Consider the following 19,554-nt stretch of genomic DNA (forward strand, 5'->3'; position numbering starts at 1 on the left):
ATTCAAAATAATAGCAGTCAGACATCACTAAACTGATCAATCACTGTTTTTGGTAGAAATTATATTTCTTCATGGCAAATAATTTACTAGCAGGTGTAGTATAGTAATAGAAACCCAACAGTCATGCCGCTGATTCTGTGTAATTCTATCACTTATTAGTAGGGGCATGCTCAAAATAATAGCAGAGTGGAGTTCAATGAGTGAGGTCATTCATTCTTTGAAAAACAGGTGGCAATTATTGCCCTTATTTAAGGAAGGAAGGCAGCAAATGTTGTCCATGCTGGTCACAGTGCATTTCTCTCTGAAATTCTGGGGAAAATGGGTCGTTCCAGACATTGTTCAGAAGAACAGCGTACCTTAATTAAAAAGTTGATTGGAGAGAGGAAAACATATAAAGAAGTGCAGAAAATGATAGGCTGCTCAACTAAAATGATCGTAAATGCTTTAAAATGGCAACCAAAACCTGAAAGACGTGGAAGAAAGCGAAAAACTACCATTCGAATGGATAGAAGAATAGCCAAAATGTCAATGACTCCGCCAACAATCAGCTCCAGGAAGATGAAAGAAGGTGTAAAGTTCCCTGTGAGTCCTGTTACAATCAGAAGACTCCTATGTGAAGCCGAGCGATCTGCACGAAGCCCCCGCAAAGTCCCACTGCTGAAAACAAGACAGTGTGCTGAAGAGGTTACAATCTGCCAAAGAGCACATTGACCGGCCTAAAGAGACATTCTGTGGACTGATGGAAGTAAGATGGTTCTTTTTGGGTCTAGTGGCCGGAGACAGTTTGTCAGACGACCCCCAAACACTGAATTCAGCCCCAGTACACTGTGAAGACAGTGAAGCATGGTGGACAAGCATCATGATATGGGGAAGTGTCTCAGACTACGGTGTTGGCCTATTTATCGCAGACCAGGGATCATGAATCAGTCTGAATCCATCAGAATACTGGAAGAGGTCATGCTGCCTTATGATGAAGAGGAAAGGCCCTTGAAATGGGTGTTCCAACAAGACAACGACCCCAAACACACCAGTAAACGGGCAACATCTCGGTTACAGACCAACAAGATTGACGTTATGGAGCGGCCGGCCCGATCCCCGGATCTTAATCCAATAGAAAACTTGTGGGTGACATCAAAAATGCTGTTTCTGAGGCAAAACCAAGAAATAGAGAAGAACTGTGGAATGTGGTCCGATCATCCTGGGCTGGAGAACCTGGTCACAGGGGCAGAAGGTGGTGACTCCGAGCAGCACAGACGTCCAGCAGGTCTCAGAGACAGCGGTTATACAACTAAATATTAGTGACGGGATTCAGAGGAAAGAAAATCTTCAGACATTTCTCAGTTTATAAAGAAGAATACAAACACTGCTATTTTTTTTGAACAGTTGAATATTCCCTTTTCTTCAATTTTTTAGAGGAACACAAACGTGATATTTTTTTCTTCATCTTTTGATTTGGAATAGAATGTGTCGTGTTCCCAATGAATTTGTTTGGATGGAAATAGCAGCTATTAGAAGGATTTTGAGCTTTATTCACATTTTAAACACACTGCTATTATTTTGAACACAACTGTATATACTACTGTTAGCCATAGGGCATATATTACAGTAACACGTGAGGGGATATAGACTTGTACGCCCTGCTGTGTATATAGCGTAGAGCCGCCATCGTTTACATAGACTTATCTCTTTATAAATACATTAAACACAGACAAGATTAACATACAAAGTAAAAGACTTTAATTTTGTGCAAATGTTAAATAAGCAATAAGGTCACACATTGACTCAGGCCGTCAGTGAATGATTGACAGAAACACAGCAAAAGTGTAAAATATAAGACCCCTGGTTCTTAACAGGACTCAGTCTGGACGCTTTTCCCCAGGCATCGACTGCCACCATTTTTAGGAGGTGGATTGTTGCAAGACCTTGTCCTTTGACGCTTTCCAGATTGACAGGTGGACCATGAGGACCAGCAGCTCCAGCCTCCTTTTGCTTTTATATCTGTAATACAGATCCCAAAATTGGATTGGATATATGTACATTACAACCGAAGCACAGCATTGACTGATGGCAACAATTATAATACAACTACTACTACGCAGGTGCAATACTGGCAGCTGTATGTAAGGCATTGTGAATTACATCCCATATTATACTCCAGAGCTGCACTCACTATTCTGCTGGTGCAGCACTCACTATTCTGCTGGTGCAGTCACTGTGTACATACATTACTTATCCTGTACTGATCCTGAGTTACATCCTGTATTATACTCCAGAGCTGCACTCACTATTCTGCTGGTGCAGTCACTGTGCACATACATTACTTATCCTGTACTGATCCTGAGTTACATCCTGTATCATACTCCAGAGCTGCACTCACTATTCTGCTGGTGCAGTCACTGTGTACATACATTACTTATCCTGTACTGATCCTGAGGCCTCTTGCACACGAGGCCCCGTGCACGAACACTGACCGCGAAGCAGCCACAGTGGATCGCGCACCCATTCACTTTAATGTCGTAGGGTTCCGTTCTGTGCTTCCGTTCCGCATCTCCGGATTTGTGGACCCATTCAAGTGAATAGGTCTACATCCGTGATGTGGAATGCCCTCGGAACGGCGCCTGTGTATTGCGGATCCGCACATGTGGTCCACAATAAGGCCATGGAGTGCACACGTTCATGTAAAAGATGTCCAAGTTACATCCTGTATTATACTTCAGAGCTGCACTCAGTATTCTGCTGGTGCAGTCACTGTGTACATACATTACTTATCCTGTACTGATCCTGAGTTACATCCTGTATTATACTCCAGAGCTGCACTCACTATTCTGCTGGTGCAGTCACTGTGCACATACATTACTTATCCTGTACTGATCCTGAGTTACATCCTGTATCATACTCCAGAGCTGCACTCACTATTCTGCTGGTGCAGTCACTGTGTACATACATTACTTATCCTGTACTGATCCTGAGTTACATCCTGCATTATACTCCAGAGCTGCACTCACTATTCTGCTGGTGCAGTCACTGTGTACATACATTACTTATCCTGTACTGATCCTGAGTTACATCCTGTATTATACTCCAGAGCTGCACTCACTATTCTGCTGGTGCAGTCACTGTGTACATACATTACTTATCCTGTACTGATCCTGAGTTACATCCTGTATTATACTCCAGAGCTGCACTCACTATTCTGCTGGTGCAGTCACTGTATACATACATTACATTACTTATCCTGCACTGATCCTGAGTTACATCCTGTATTATACTCCAGAGCTGCACTCACTATTCTGCTGGTGCAGTCACTGTGTACATACATTACTTATCCTGCACTAATCCTGAGTTACATCCTGTATTATACTCCAGAGCTGCACTCACTATTCTGCTGGTGGAGTCACTGTGTACATACATTACTTATCTTGTACTGAGCCTGAGTTACATCCTGCATTATACTCCAGAGCTGCACTCACTATTCTGCTGGTGCAGTCACTGTGTACATACATTACTTATCCTGTACTGATCCTGAGTTACATCCTGTATTATACTCCAGAGCTGCACTCACTATTCTGCTGGTGGAGTCACTGTGTACATACATTACTTATCCTGCACTGATCCTGAGTTACATCCTGTATTATACTCCAGAGCTGCACTCACTATTCTGCTGGTGGAGTCCCTTTTCGGTTATTATAAGAAGTAAGCTTGTGGACAGACACTAGCAGAGCTCCTATAATGCACTTTCTGTAGCTCTTCTGATTTCGGATGATTGTTCAGTGTCTGCTCTTCACAGAATGTAAATCTTGAGAACACGCTGCAGACACTGAACAAGCAGTGAATGTTGGGCGATTCAGCTCTGAAGCTTGAAGACGTGCGACTACAATTGTTCACATTCTATGTTTCGTGAGTCGTGCTGGGGATTATAGTCTGCAGAAGCTGAGGGCCGCAGTGAGGGCCACGGACATCTATATAGAGACAGAGCGGCTGGTTCCTACCTGGTCGTGATGTCTGCTCACATGATGGGCCCTCGTACCCCGCGGGACACAGGCAGCTGCACACATTATTGTCTAATATGGGCTCTCCGTTATTGTGACAGGGGCCACAGCGGCACGAGTTGAACTCGATCAGGAAGTCATCGTAGGCTCTTTTCAGGTTCTGCCTCCTCATCTCAATCCCAGACAGACCTGTTAACTGCAGACCTTCGTGTATCGGCTGGAGCTAAAATGACAGATGTGATACATGTGAAATATACAAGTCATCCAAAAATGGGACAGAGCAGCTGGAAATGTCCACCAGCAAAATGCATCAGGTGACGCAAGATGGACGGAAAAAGCGCCCCCCTTTAACCCTTTGTGACTTGTGAGCGGGGCAGTTCAGAGTCAAAGGAACATTCCTGTAAATCGCCAAATAACTAACCATCATTATCAAGACTGGTTCAAGGGTTTACGGTAAAATCCCTGTGATCTAGGGCAAAGAACTAGTTGAGGTCTATATAACTGGTTGTCTAAGGCACAAATGGTTTACAGCCAGTATCCCTAGTGGTCTAGGACATTGAAGGGGTTAATGTCCATTCCCTTGGTGGTCTTTGCAGTAACAGTCTTATTGCTAAAATTCCTGATGGTCTAGAACATATACAGGGGTTAAAGGGTTTGTCTGGAAGTTAAAAAAAAAATGTGTCTAACAGCAGGAAACATAATACATAAAAAAATTATAATAATAATGACTGACCTGCAGACCCCTGCTGCTCCAGAGGGGACCCTAGTGCTCCCTGCCAGTCTCTGTCTACCTGTCCTGCAGTAATAACTCTGCTGGTGCAGTCACTGTGTACATACATTACATTACTTATCCTGAACTGATCCTGAGTTACATCCTGTATTATACTCCAGAGCTGCACTCACTATTCTGCTGGTGCAGTCACTGTGTACATACATTACTTATCCTGTACTGATCCTGAGTTACATCTTGTATTATACTCCAGAGCTGCACTCACTATTCTGCTGGTGCAGTCACTGTGTACATACATTACTTATCCTGTACTGATCCTGAGTTACATCCTGTATTATACTCCAGAGCTGCGCTCACTATTCTGCTGGTGCAGTCACTGTGTACATACATTACTTATCCTGTACTGATCCTGAGCTACATCCTGTATTATACTCCAGAGCTGCACTCACTATTCTGCTGGTGCAGTCACTGTGTACATACATTACTTATCCCGAGTTACATCCTGCATTATACTCCAGAGCTGCATTCACTATTCTGCTGGTGCAGTCACTGTGTACATACATTGCATTACTTATCCTGTACTGATCCTGAGTTACATCTTGTATTATACTCCAGAGCTGCACTCACTATTCTGCTGGTGCAGTCACTGTGTACATACATTACTTATCCTGTACTGATCCTGAGTTACATCCTGCATTATACTCCAGAGCTGCACTCACTGTTCTGCTGGTAGAGTCACTGTGTACATACATTACTTATCCTGTATTGATCCTGAGTTACATCCTGTATTATACTCCAGAGCTGCACTCACTATTCTGCATCTGTTACACTTGTAATTACCATTTCCCTTAATTTTACCTCAAAATTAATCACAGCTGGATTATATTTCAGGGATCTTCCCCAATAGCGATAGGTGTCGCCCCTGATTACATTAAGCAGCCCCCCGGCTGATCCTGTGTCTCCTCCTTTTATATGAGTGATGATATCCTTTATTACACTCTCGCTTCCATGACGTTCTGTTTTTTTTAAAAAAGGATGAAAGACAAATTTACTACAGAATAACACACATGAAGCTTACAGGATACTTTGGGGTCATGTATCAATAGTCATAATCGAGATGAGCGAAGTTTTAAAAAATTCAATTTGGCAAATTCACCGTTAGCCAAGAAATTTGATTTGTTCCGAATTAATTTGTCATGAATCGCTATAAATCAGGATACCCAGGCCACTCTGCGGTAGGGTACGGCTACACAGAGCGGCAATGCTGCAGTGAAGAACCGTGTGGCCAATTAATATTGAAGACGACACTGTTCTTCATTGTTAACGGCCGCGCTGCACGGTTAATGCACCTTTATACAGGGGCTGTTGCTGGTACAGGGTTTGACTGGTTAGGTGGGGGCGCAATATGCAGATTATTGCTGTTCTTGCCTGCAATCTCCTGCAGGTTATTTGTCAGTAAACACAGAATATTAATCAGCTCTGGCATACCCACTTCTCCAACCCTAGCGCCCTCCTTACAGGTGTGAGCCCTTCTTCTGCCATCTGCTTTTCCTCCTTTTCCACATCATCTAATATTAATGAGAATGTGTCATTAGGAACATCCAGCTCCTCCTCTCTCTGCATCTTGCTGACTTTTCTATGGCATGGTGACCAAGGAGGACGATTTGGAAGAAGTAAAGCCAGAAAAAGATGGGGATGGTCATCATTAAAACCTGCCCCCCCTAAGGGGTGCAGACTAGATGGTACTGATTGACATGCTCGCACCTGAATAATAAATCTTATTGTCATTGAATTACATATTTTAGTTTATAGCTGATGTAGGAATAAGTGAATAAAACTGACACAGAATAAGTCTCCCTATGATCTCCCTACACTCTCCCTGCACTCTCCCTACACTCTCCCTACACTCTCCCTACACTCTCCCTACACTCTCCCTACTCTCTCCCTACTCTCTCCCTACTCTCTCCATACTCTCTCCCTACTCTCTCCATACTCTCTCCATACTCTCTCCCTACTCTCTCCATACTCTCTCCATACTCTCTCCATACTCTCTCCATACTCTCTCCATACTCTCTCCATACTCTCTCCATACACTCGCCCTACACTCGCCCTACACAATCATTTTCAACAACACTGTCCCTAGCACATGGGCGCTTGCCAAGTCTCTCCCTATGTTCAGCTCACGGGACAATGGCGGAGACTACGTGGGATGAGGGTTTTATAGGGCTATGACATGGGATGGCTATCTGCGGATTGGCTGGCTGCACTGCATTATGGGTCTTATCGCATTCCCGGGCTCCTTACTTTCACTTTGTAACACATGCAGCCGCCATTTAAAAAAAAACTAAACTATTACCACGAAGAGCAAGAAAATTCAGATACATTGGGAATTGAAGTTTTTCTAAACTTTGGACCGAATTCCGCTTAGAATGCTTCGCTCAGCACTAGTGATAAACATGGCGGGCATGTTGCTGGCGCCATTTAAATAACCTCTCAATGTTGCTCCACTCTCTTTCCCTCTGGGCCTGGGGTTCACAGATGTGGTGGGACTGGTTGTCACATACGCCACCTCTTTTTAAAGATTTGCACCACTTCAATATCACACATTGATAAATGGCCCCCACTGACCGCAGAGATGGAAATGTCACATTTTTTAATACATCAAATATCGGTTTTACCAGTAAATTTGCTTTCAAGTCTTTCACAGTTTTTCTTTTGTATCTTAAATGATCCCTCGACTTGTCCATCATCAGATACACCGGTTCCACTGATATAGCCGCCAAAACAGTCATACAACATGGAATACGTAACATCTGGAAAAGAAGCAGAGATGACCCTGTGCAGATAAGCCGATGTCCTACCAGCGCTCCACGTCTAACATGTCAAAAAGGAGTTTCCAGATGGTGGTTTTACCTTGTTTTTTCATGACTTCTTTATCCAATACAAGGACGTTGTCCATGATGCCACCCATGGTGCCAGAGGTGACAAAGTGAGTGCCATAGTCAGTAATGAACTTGGCATAGAGGCCGTAGCTGTAAGTATCAGGAAGCTCCATCAGTGACATTAACAGGTCCTCGTCTAACACCAGAGAATTCCTTCTTATCCGGAAACGAGCCGTCTGAACTTCAGTGAGAAATCGAACAAACTGCAGGTTCTTCAAGAAAACAAAATATAAGCAAAGATTAAAGATAGATAGAGATGGATGGATGGATAGATAGATAGATATGAGATAGATATGAGATAGATAGATATGAGATAGATATATATGAGATAGATAGATAGATGGATAGATAGATAGATAGATATGCGATAGATAGATAGATAGATGGATAGTTTACCTTTTGAGTATATGAAGATATATTTTTCAGGAAATCGCTTTTACTCTCGGAGTTGATTCCGAACTCTACTCCCACCGGACTCTCTGCGGCTTTTATATTGAAGCTGAACCCTGAGGCAGAGGAACTTTCTTTCCTTATAGCATTGAGCAGATCCTTCGAGTCGTCGTACACCTCATAAGACATCCCAGTGTCTGCCCGGGCCTGGAGAACACAGGTGTAGACAACAAAAAAAAAGAATAACCATCAGAACTGGACCCACCATCTGACCAAACAACAAATGTTTCCATTTACTGACCGCAAGCAGAGATTTTGAAAAGCACCTGCATCACAGTCTATAGTTACAGAACTTCTCACTATACACCATTTATTTAGGACCGCTTTGTATCAGGGGGTGATAGGCTGATTCAAGATTCCAGATCCCATTTCCGTTATTTTCACTCGCAGCAGACGCACCTGCCTCCTAGACCATGTCCGCTGCCTCTCCTGTACTTTGCTCCACCCACTTTCTCCAAGATATTTAAGCCACACCCAGTTCCATCATGGAGCACCACCAAAATTACTGGTAATGCCCCTTTTAAGACCAGTTAGTGGTCCATTTCAAAGAATAGTCCCGTGCAACTAGGACTAATGTTACGTATGTGAAGGCCCGTCCGCCATGCTGTAACTCAAGGGACCGTAGATGCTGCACCGGGGTCCAAACACTTACAAGGAACTGATAGACATGGAAGTTGTAGGGTTTTCTGAAGTACTTCTCATCGGCGGCGTAATACATCTGCTCACAGGTCGGGTCGTATCTCAGTTCCCTCCATTCACCGTTATAGATGTATTCACATTGACCTCCGAAGTATCTGTGATCCAGGACATTCTGCGCTTCTTCCTGCGTCAGGATGTTAAACCTGTAGAAAAGGGGAGCGGGAAAATGATCAGCGATTGGGGTGATGCACAAAAATTGGGGTGTTCTAAATGTCTCCAAAACTCTGATGTTTTGCAGAAAATAAATCCTTGTATTGAGTTCTGCAGCTCCTTCCCCCCTCTCACAGCATGCCATTCCAGACACAGAGATACTGCAGCTGCATCCCCCTCCTCTCCCTACTTTCTTACTAGGATTTACTGTGTTACACCAGATGGATTTCTTTGGTGGCTGAGGCGGCTTCTGGGCAGAGATCCTGCAGTCAGAGAAAAGCTGAGTGCCGACTGCCGGACGGTGAGGAAGATGCAAATTACTTCTAATGAGTTATTAATATGTACAGGTTTATGCAAATAGATAAAAGCCCCTCACCCTCTGACAGCTCTCTCTGCTCCGGGTATTGGAAACAGCTGCCTGCAGAACCTCTCATCTTCCTGGGGCTCGCAGTCCCTCTCGTCAGACTCATCCCTGCAGTCTGTCTCTCCATTGCAAACCAGCTGTCTCTTTATACAGCGACCTATGAACACAGTAGATTTCCTATAGACACATCGCTGCGGGTAATACTCCCATCATCACACTGGTCTCACCCCAGTCTCTTACCAGTTTCTTCACACTGAAAATCGCTTCCGCACTTATTGTCTGGGACACATTTCTCGGAGGATTTGCAGATCATTGACTCCCACAGATTCCCAATGCAGATCCTTCCGTCGTATTTGGCCGGCTGTGCCAGGGCCCGGTACCTGTGCTGTGTGACAGAGGGGGCATTCATCAGAGGCGTCCGTACAGCCCCGGACCGGCTATAGACTCTGACATCAGACAGAGGGTCGGCCCGTGCAGAGTAGCAAACATTACGGCGGTTGTCCCACGAAAAATATTCTACTTTTCAAACCAGCACCAGGATCTGAATACTTTTGCAATTGCATGTGATTAAAAATTAAGTACAACCACTGAGTTATTAAATGAAATCTATCTGTATAGCGCCACCTGCTGTTTGCTGTTCTTCTAATTTCTCTGTCCGGCTCACTGAGGTGGTCGCACGCGCTCAGTTTCATCCTTCAACTACCAGCAGCCGCAGTAGAGAAAGACACGACCCTGAAAAAAGGACGCGTCCCCTAAACTGACAGCTTAAAATATAATAAAGCAGAGCAATGAACGGGAAGATCTTTGGATCCATGTGAGGTCCTAGCTTTGTTAGAAACCCCTTTAACCCACTGTTTCCCACCACTCCTGGCACCAACCAAACAGTGGGTAGGGGCATCATGTTGGTAAGTTTTAAAGGAGATGTCTACCTAGAACCAGGGGTGCACTGCCAATGAGGTGAGGCAACTGCGGCGCCAGGTTGGGGCACATGGGGGGGGCAGTGGAAGAGCCATGAGCTCTTCCATTGTGGGAACACTCAGGACAGCGATACAGTGAAATGCTGCTGCCGGGCACCGGAGCGATGCCTCCCTGCACCACCATTCCTTCTAGTCGGCTTTACTAGAGGCCGGTGTCATCATTATGGCACTGCCTGGGCCGGGCTGCATGCAGCTCAGTGCACAGACTGGAAAAGGTCTGCGTCTTTGAGCATGGTGTTGGGCCGCAATGGAGGAAGCACTATGGGGACATTGAGGGCTCTAAAAAGGAGCATTTTTGTATTGGCACACATTATAAGGGGCCACTATGGAGACATTCATTCTACTGGGGGCACTAAAAGGGGGTCATTTTCTGTACTGACACACGTTATAAGGGAGCATTTTTTTCTACTGGCAAATAAGGGGGCATTTTTGTTCTGACGCACATTATAAGGGAGCATTTTCGTACTGGCACAGATTATAAGGAGGTATTTTTTGTACTGATGCAGATTATAAGGAGGTATTTTTTGTACTGATGCAGATTATAAGGAGGTATTTTTTGCACTAGCACACATTCTAAGGGGGCCACTATGGGGATATTTTTTCTACTGGGGGCACTAAAAGGGGGTATACATTTTTTTGTATTGGAACACATAAGGGGTATTTTTGTACTGGCACACATTGTAAAGGGGAATTATTTTACTGGCACACATTATAATAGGATATTTTTTGTACGGGCACATATTATAAGAGGAATTATTACTATTGAAGGCATTATGGTCGGCTGTATTACTACTGGAGGACTACAATGATTACTAGAATGGACACTATGGGGGCATTATTACTTCTGGGGACAAAATGAGGAACATTATTACTATTCGGTGTACTGTGCACTCTGGAAGAGAACTATTACTATTGGTAGGACTTTTGGGAGTACTGTCACATTGGGGGGCACCCTGGCACGGTATCAGCATAGCACAGGTATTTTTGGAGAACACTATATTTATGACAATAAGTGTCAGGGACACCATCGCCTGGGCAAAGTAATGTTTTAGGGCACTGTGTGCCAATAATTATTGAAGAGGGCACTATCTGTGTGGTACCAGTATTTTTAAGTGGACTCCAGGTATTTCTGCAGTATAGTATTGTGGGGGGCAGGATGGGGTGTTCAGAAGGTGGGAGGATGATGGAAAAGTAGGAAACTAAGATGTCTGTTTGTCAATCTCTACAGAGAGAAGAGATGGGTGAAAGGAGTCATCATGGCGGTCTGGTCGGAAGAAAGAGAACGTCTACATCAGAGGTCACTGGATGGAAGAGGTATGTGGCGGTGTGGCGCTATGTTTCTAACAGTAGGGCTGGAGGGAAGGGTTTAGGTTGAGAATTTGGCATTGGAGGGGGCTCCGCAATTTGAGGACAGTAAAAACAGCTATGACCGTGAGCATGAGCCCTTAGATGGTCGCTCCCCATACATTTTATGGCAGCTGGGTCAGGAAGGGTAAGAATAATTCTGCAGTTCTACTGGGACGTTTGGCAGAACCAGGAAGGAGAAGAAGTGAATTCTGTTCTTGCAGATTTGATGTGATTTTTTTTTTTTTTCACGCTCGTTCTGCCGCAGAATTCTCCGGATATAAATCAGCGAGATCGTGCAGTCATTTTTTTTCTTCTTCAATCTCAATTATTTCCATCTGACATTAATTGGATCTGTAACCGGTTCTAAAAACCGTGATAATTACAATAACAGATGCACGAGATTCGCTGTTTGCAGCAATCCGTTCGCAGCGACTTAATCACCTGCCGCAATTCTTGCCTTCTTTTTATTTTAGAAAATGAATCTGTTTACCTAAATCAAGAGCGAGAAGAAGAAGATGATAATTAAAAATGTCAGGCAAGAAAAACGGAGACGGCGTTACTTAAAGGGACCCTGTCACCCGGACAAAATCCCCTCAGTGTGTGGATGTCATAGCAAAGCTGGAACAGTCTCCAGTGTCCCGGAGCTCCGCCCTCCGGACTCTTTAGGATCAGACGCAAGAGTCAGGGCTGCATGGAAGTGTCACGTGACCATTTAATCTCTGCTGAACGGTCAAGCGCGATCGTTGGGAGGAGGGGGATTATGTAATCTGCATCTTGCCCCACACCAGCCATTCTCCCGAGCTATAAGGAGCTGCTTGATGAGGTCCTCACAGCAGTACAGTGCAGGACGTAGGTGTCTTACCAACCGCCATATAAGTTCTCACTAAGAGAGTCCTTCCCCTTCCTATAGGGTCGTCCTGGATTGTTTCATATTAAACATATAAGACATTAGAAACAAAGGATGATGGGAAATGTGGTGACATAAGGTGACGCCATTGCGGTAGGAAGTAGCTAACTTCTCCTCCTACCTGAGAAATCAATCAATCTGCTCGTCTGGGACCAACTTACATGGGGAGAAAGCATAGAGATCAGAATGATGGCTAATGGAGGATGCTCTTACTTTGCTACCTTGGCATGGAAAACATGGAGACCATTGAGACCACTGGCCGAGCTGACAGTCCACAGGGGCCGGAGCGGAGCCTGAACTCCGGGCAAACCTGGAAAAATAAATTTAAAAAATTTAAAATCACATTCAGGCAGTGATTGGCTGAGCCGACATTTCCAGGCCTTTTCTGTGTGTCGATCTGAGATGAGGAAGTAAAGAGCAACGCAGCCGGGGATTGGCGAGCACGGCTTAGGATTGGCGAATAAGGCTTATTTTATTTTTATTTTTTTCAAACAGTCTACCACTAATTATTGACCCCCCCCCCCCCGGACAAACCCTTTAAATGGGTTTAGAATGAACAATCAGATGATGCGCCAGTTTTATCACCGTGGCCGATGCTGGATGATACATTTAGACACTTTTAGTAACTGATTGGTTACTTTGTAGAAAACTTTTGATGCAGGTTGGTGCATGTTAGGCGACGCCCATTTCCCCGATATGTCACACCCCCTTGCTGAGCCAGGTGCAAAAAGTGTTTAAAACACATAATAAACGTGGTGCAAAACAAGTATGCAAATGTTTGACACAAAATTCGGACACATTCGGCTTTGTAAATCTCCCACAATTTCCTGCAATGCACAACATGAGAGCATGAAGCACCAGGTGGCAGCACAGAGACTTAGGGACCGCCACATGCCAACATAATACCTGCAATAATGTGCGTTTTTCCATATGGCATATACAGTAATTACATAGAAAAAATTGGGCTGGGCATAACATTTTCAATGGATGGTTCCGCAAAAACGGAACCGATACGGAAGACATACGAAGTACATATGTGTTCCATTTCTTTTGCAGACCCATTGATTTGAATGGAGCCACGGAATGTGATTTGCGGGCAATAATAGGACATGTTCTATCTTTCAACGGAACGGAAAAATGGAAATGGAATGCATACGGAGTACATTCCGTATTTTTTGTGGAGCCATTGAAATACGGACCGTATACGGAACGCAAAAAACGGCCCGCAAACGGAAAAAAAAAAAGTTTGTGTGAAAGAGGCCTCAGGCTGTATCTCTCTGCATGTGGTGCATTGTAGCTGATGCAGTGTGTCAGTCTAGCACTGCCACTGACTCTAGTATTGTATTCTATTCCCCCAGCCTCCATCACATCCAGTATTTCAGCCTCCAGAGCAGCGAGCACTGACAGCCATTGATTCTGACCATGACTGAGTGAGAACTTGTGACTGTACATCACATAGACTGTCATTTTTAGAAACCCGCTAAATCTTAAAAGAAGCCATAACGTGGACCGCGAAAGATACTCCAAGACAAATCGCTTCTTTCTGGCGCCATTTATTCAGTAGGAAGCCATTCTGAAGACGTATGACACGCCAAGCATCTGTGCTGAGATTTCCTTTACAGTACTCTCAACCTCTGCGAACCCCTGGCATTACTTACCTTATACTGATCCTGCAAGGCATCATACCTTATACTCCAATCACATCCAAAGCTGCATAAAATATTCTGCATTCCTGCTCCCTGAAGGTCTGCACAGAACGTGCTCTGCTCTGGTATCATGTGGGAGATGTAGCATTATACATTATCTACTTCCGCAATGCAATCTCATTGTTAGCACTGTGCAGCTCATGGAAAGTCTGAATGCAGCTCCGGATGTGACTGGAGTAGAAGCAAAATAAAGGTGTTCCACTCACATGCAGAGAGTTCTGTATTCCTATTGGACTTCCTTACATGGGGCCTGGCTCTAGGCCTGAAAGACTGAGGGCTCATGTACACAACCGTATGTATCTTGCGGTCCCAAAAAAACACAGATGCCGTCCATGTGACATCCGTTTTTTTTATATTGCGAATCCATGCCCGCAAAACAGACAAGAATAGGACATGTTCCATCTTTTTTGTGGAACGGCCATGCGCACATACGGAAATGGAATGCACACAGAGTCATTTCCGTTTAGTTTTTTTGCGGATCATTGAAGTGAACGGTTCCGCATACAGGTAGAAAAAATAATAATCGGTTCGTGTACATGAGCCCGGAGGCAGATCCAAACCCTTCAGGGGCTGCACAGGCAGCAACGATGACAAACAAAAGAATTTTGCCCGGTTTTGTCGCAATTATCAGCCATTTTTTGTTTTACTATCCCCATTGACTAAGTCTTAAAACCGTAAAACATCTCAATGCCGGAGGTAATGCTGAAAGCTGGTAATTAAAGTGACGGGTCCCCCCCAATATGGCAACCTACCTGCCGGCTGATCCGACGCTTTGCACCGTCACCGCGACACATAATGAGATTAAGCACAGGAGTTCGGAGCAGAGATCGCGTCTCATCGTCCTCACTGGGAAGAGCCGGAGCAAAAACTGGAGCTTTTCCGGCATCGTCCGCGGCGGTGAATCATTGACAACTTTCTAAACATTCCTGATAATCCCAAAGCAACAAAGTTACCAAATGTCAAATAAAGCCGGAGTTTGGAAATCCCAGAGTAGACGGGGGAGGGGGGAGATTAGCTCAGGGCCCCCCACCCACCGACCCTGGAACAATAGCTTCATCAGCACAATGAGAAGATACACGGGGGAGGGGGGAGATTAGCTCAGGGCCCCCCCGCTGACCCTGGAACAATAGCTTCATGAGCACAATGAGAAGATACACGGAGGAGGGGGGAGATTAGCTCAGGGCCCCCCCGCTGACCCTGGAACAATAGCTTCATGAGCACAATGAGAAGATACACTGGGGAGGGGGCGATACTTCTATATCCACTGGGGGTCATACTGTGCCGCCACATACCTCAGGTCTATATACGTATCAGGCATGTCTCCATACAGTCTCATTCACACGTCAGTGTTCGGTCAGTGATTTCCATCAGTGATTGTGACGTAGTGTTGATCGCTAATATTCTAATCGCAAATTTTTATCGCGAATATTGGCACTTCAAGAATTAGCGAATATCTAGAATTAAGTTCTCTATCTTCGTAATCTAGAATATTGTAGATTTTTTCTCATCAGTACCCATGATACCTCACTGCTTCTTGCTTGTGGGCCAATGAGAAGGCTCCAATGTCTTTGACTTTAGGAGTAGTGTTGATAGCAAATTTTCGTATAGTGAATTTTTCTCATAAAATTGACGATTTTCGCAATCAAGAAAATAATGACTGGAGATCATGAATTCTTGAATTTGCTAATATATGACAAATATTTGCCCAAATATTCGCGAAGTATTGCGAATTCGAAACAGACATCAGGTAAGGCTACTTTCACACTAGCGTTCGGGTTTCCGTTCGTGAGCTCCGTTTGAAGGAGCTCACGAGCGGACCCGAACGCAGCCGTCCAGCCCTGATGCAGTCTGAATGGAGGCGGATCCGCTCAGACTGCATCAGTCTGGCGGCGTTCAGCCTCCGCTCCGCTCGCCTCCGCACGGACAGGCGGACAGCTGAACGCTGCTTGCAGCGTTCGGGTGTCCGCCTGGCCGTTCGGAGGCGTGCGGATCCGTGCGGATCCGTCCAGACTTTCAATGTAAGTCAATGGGGACGGATCCGTTTGAAGATGCCACAATGTGGCTCAATCTTCAAGCGGATCCGTCCCCCATTGACTTTACATTGAAAGTCTGGACGGATCCGTACGAGGCTATTTTCACACTTAGCTTTTTTTTTGCTAATATAATGCAGACGGATCCGTTCTGAACGGAGCCTCCGTCTGCATTATTATGAGCGGATCCGTTCAGAACGGATCCGCCCGAACGCTAGTGTGAAAGTAGCCTTAAAGGGAGAGATCGGCTCCTGTTCTGTGTTTAGAGCCGCACCTGGTTTTGGCTCAAAATCACTGATGGAAATCACTGACCAAACACTGACTGTGTGAACGAGGCATAATACAGTGCTGTATAGCACCATATGGCGGCACATGAAGTATAGTCATAAGGACCCTGTCTCCATATAGCACCATATGGCGGCACATGGGGTAAGAACCATAGGGACCCTGTGTGACTCCATATAGCACCACATGGCAGCACATGGAGTATACAGCCATAGGGACCCTGTGTGACTCCATATAGCATATAGCACCATATAGCAGCACATGGAGTATACAGCCATAGGGACCCTGTGTGACTCCATATAGCACCATATGGCAGCACATGGAGTATACAGCCATAGGGACCCTGTGTGACTCCATATAGCATATAGCACCATATAGCAGCACATGGAGTATACAGCCATAGGGACCCTGTGTGACTCCATATAGCGCCATATGGCAGCACATGGAGTATACAGCCATAGGGACCCTGTGTGACTCCATATAGCGCCATATGGCAGCACATGGAGTATACAGCCATAGGGACCCTGTGTGACTCCATATAGCACCATATGGCAGCACATGGAGTATACAGCCATAGGGACCCTGTGTGACTCCATATAGAACCATATGGCAGCACATGGAGTATACAGCCATAGGGACCCTGTGTGACTCCATATAGCACCATATGGCAGCACATGGAGTATACAGCCATAGGGACCCTGTGTGACTCCATATAGCGCCATATGGCAGCACATGGAGTATACAGCCATAGGGACCCTGTGTGACTCCATATAGCACCATATGGCAGCACATGGAGTATACAGCCATAGGGACCCTGTGTGACTCCATATAGCACCATATGGCAGCACATGGAGTGTACAGCCATAGGGACCCTGTGTGACTCCATATAGCACCATATGGCAGCACATGGAGTATACAGCCATAGGGACCCTGTGTGACTCCATATAGCACCATATGGCAGCACATGGAGTATACAGCCATAGGGACCCTGTGTGACTCCATATAGCACCATATGGCAGCACATGAAGTATACAGCCATAGGGACCCTGTGTGACTCCATATAGCACCATATGGCAGCACATGGAGTGTACAGCCATAGGGACCCTGTGTGACTCCATATAGCACCATATGGCAGCACATGGAGTATACAGCCATAGGGTCATCTGTGCACAGGGTTTTGGGCTGGAGCTTCTGATGTGATTTTACACAAAATATTAAAAACTCATTGCATTATTACTGAAAATCTGGAGAATTTCCTTTGATAAATCTGCCCCAATGTGCAGAAAATGCCTATAAGATGATCTCATCCCCGCACATTCAGCTCTGCTGCATCTGTAGAGAGTCAGCTGACAGGGATATCTTTCAAATGTTCATATTTCCAAAATTCACTTAATTCCAAACCATGAATCTTTGTGGCAGGATCTAAGGGGAGGAGGTTCAACCCCTACAAGCTAGGGGCTCATTCACTCGTCCGTGATGTAATCCGTTTTTTGCTCTCCATGTGTTATCCATGTGCCTCTCAAAAAAATGTCATTGCATCTCCTCCTAATGGTCTGTGAAACACAGATGGCATCCGTGTTGCGTCCGTGTATTTCCCGGATCATAGACTATAATGGGCGTGATGGATCTGTGAACACGGACAAAACAGAGCATGCATCTGTGCCAATACCACCGACCCACAGACCGCGCTAAAACACGGACGTGTGAATACAGTAATTAGGATTTATGGGTCCGTGTGTTGTCCACGGAGAACACGTACAGCACACGTGTAAAAATCACTGACGTATGAGGCTTAAATTGTAACTTTGCTGCAGAGATTGTTACATTGTTTCTTCTGAGTGAGAAGTTAAATCCTGTTCAGACAGCGACATCTACTGGTCAGTTGAAGGTAAGAGCACAAACAGGACTTCATTCCAATGTGCTTCTGATTGTGTGATTTAGGACGAGCTTTCTATCTCAAAGTAAAAACTACACACCAAAAGTCACATTGTATGCAAGAAAGTATCTGCATAAAACATGTAAATGGCCGTCTGTGAGTGTGAAGGGCGTCCGGCCTCGGTCAGCAGCGGGGCCAGAACCTGGAAGAGGTGAAAATCTTTCCATTATACTTTTTCTCTATGCAGGCTTCGCTTCTGGTTTTGGCGCACAAATACTGACACAAAGGGGTCATTTATAAGTGTTTTTCCAGCTTTTGACGCAAAGATAGTCGCAGGATCCTGTTTTGAACATCCATGAGACAATATTTTGTTGCACAGGCGTTTTTGTGCCATCCTTGCGAGGGTTTGGCGGGGGCCGGGTCAGGCTGGGACTTTGGCCTGGCACATTTACTAATCTTTTACGCTATTTTTGCAGCCGTAAAAGAGGAGTAAAAACTACTGTAGTCAGGGGCCTGAGCTTCGTCATAAAGGAGAAACAAAGACCAACATAAAATGACCCCCAAAATACTGACAGTGTGAAAGTGGCCCCATGCAGATCCTCCTGCCCCCTCCTCACTGATGCTCAGGGCTTCATTCACATTGGAGTATTGCACCCATGGAGCTGATAACCTGTGCCTCTGATTGGCTGCAGCAGTCACGGGACCAAGCCCCTTCCTGGTCCTGGTTATGTAAAGGGGCGCAGGTTATGACCCCAAGGGTTGGCAGCTCTGAGTCCAGACACTGCTGCCATTAACAATAAGCAGTGGATGACAGCTATATGGCGGCACAGTTTTCTCCACGGCCAGATGTAACAGTTGGACCCCCCACAGTTCTTCGGAACCTGCGACTCCATAGATCCCTTTTGCACTCTATGTGCTTTTTAGAGGCACATTCACCCTCCGGGGCGGATTTGCCATAAACCTCCTGGTGGGCCGATGCCCATGGGGACGCCTGAGCCCTCTTTTTGGCCAACCTAGTGTCGGTCTTTCAGGATGTATGTTTGCTGCTGGGGCAGTATATTGAGATGCACTGTGGTACGGGGATCAGCGGGGGCGGTATAAT

The 19,554-nt window shown here is 45.3% G+C and overlaps 1 protein-coding gene across 1 annotated transcript; it reads right to left on the reverse strand.

Moving 5' to 3' along the window:
- Positions 1 to 1,714: 1,714 nt before the first annotated feature.
- On the reverse strand, positions 1,715 to 15,184 carry C8A (complement C8 alpha chain). Its single transcript, XM_044302284.1, has 11 exons — positions 15,014 to 15,184; positions 12,769 to 12,865; positions 9,565 to 9,709; positions 9,337 to 9,481; positions 8,764 to 8,953; positions 8,058 to 8,258; positions 7,633 to 7,873; positions 7,398 to 7,532; positions 5,578 to 5,735; positions 3,990 to 4,212; positions 1,715 to 1,998 (listed from the first exon to the last, which is right to left on the reverse strand). Exons 1-11 carry the CDS (start codon positions 15,145 to 15,147, stop codon positions 1,847 to 1,849), a joined length of 1,821 nt encoding a protein of 606 aa, XP_044158219.1. The 5' UTR covers positions 15,148 to 15,184; the 3' UTR covers positions 1,715 to 1,846.
- Positions 15,185 to 19,554: the final 4,370 nt, after the last annotated feature.

The sequence above is a fragment of the Bufo gargarizans genome, chromosome 7 (genome assembly GCF_014858855.1).
Source record: "Bufo gargarizans isolate SCDJY-AF-19 chromosome 7, ASM1485885v1, whole genome shotgun sequence".
NCBI lineage: Eukaryota > Metazoa > Chordata > Amphibia > Anura > Bufonidae > Bufo > Bufo gargarizans.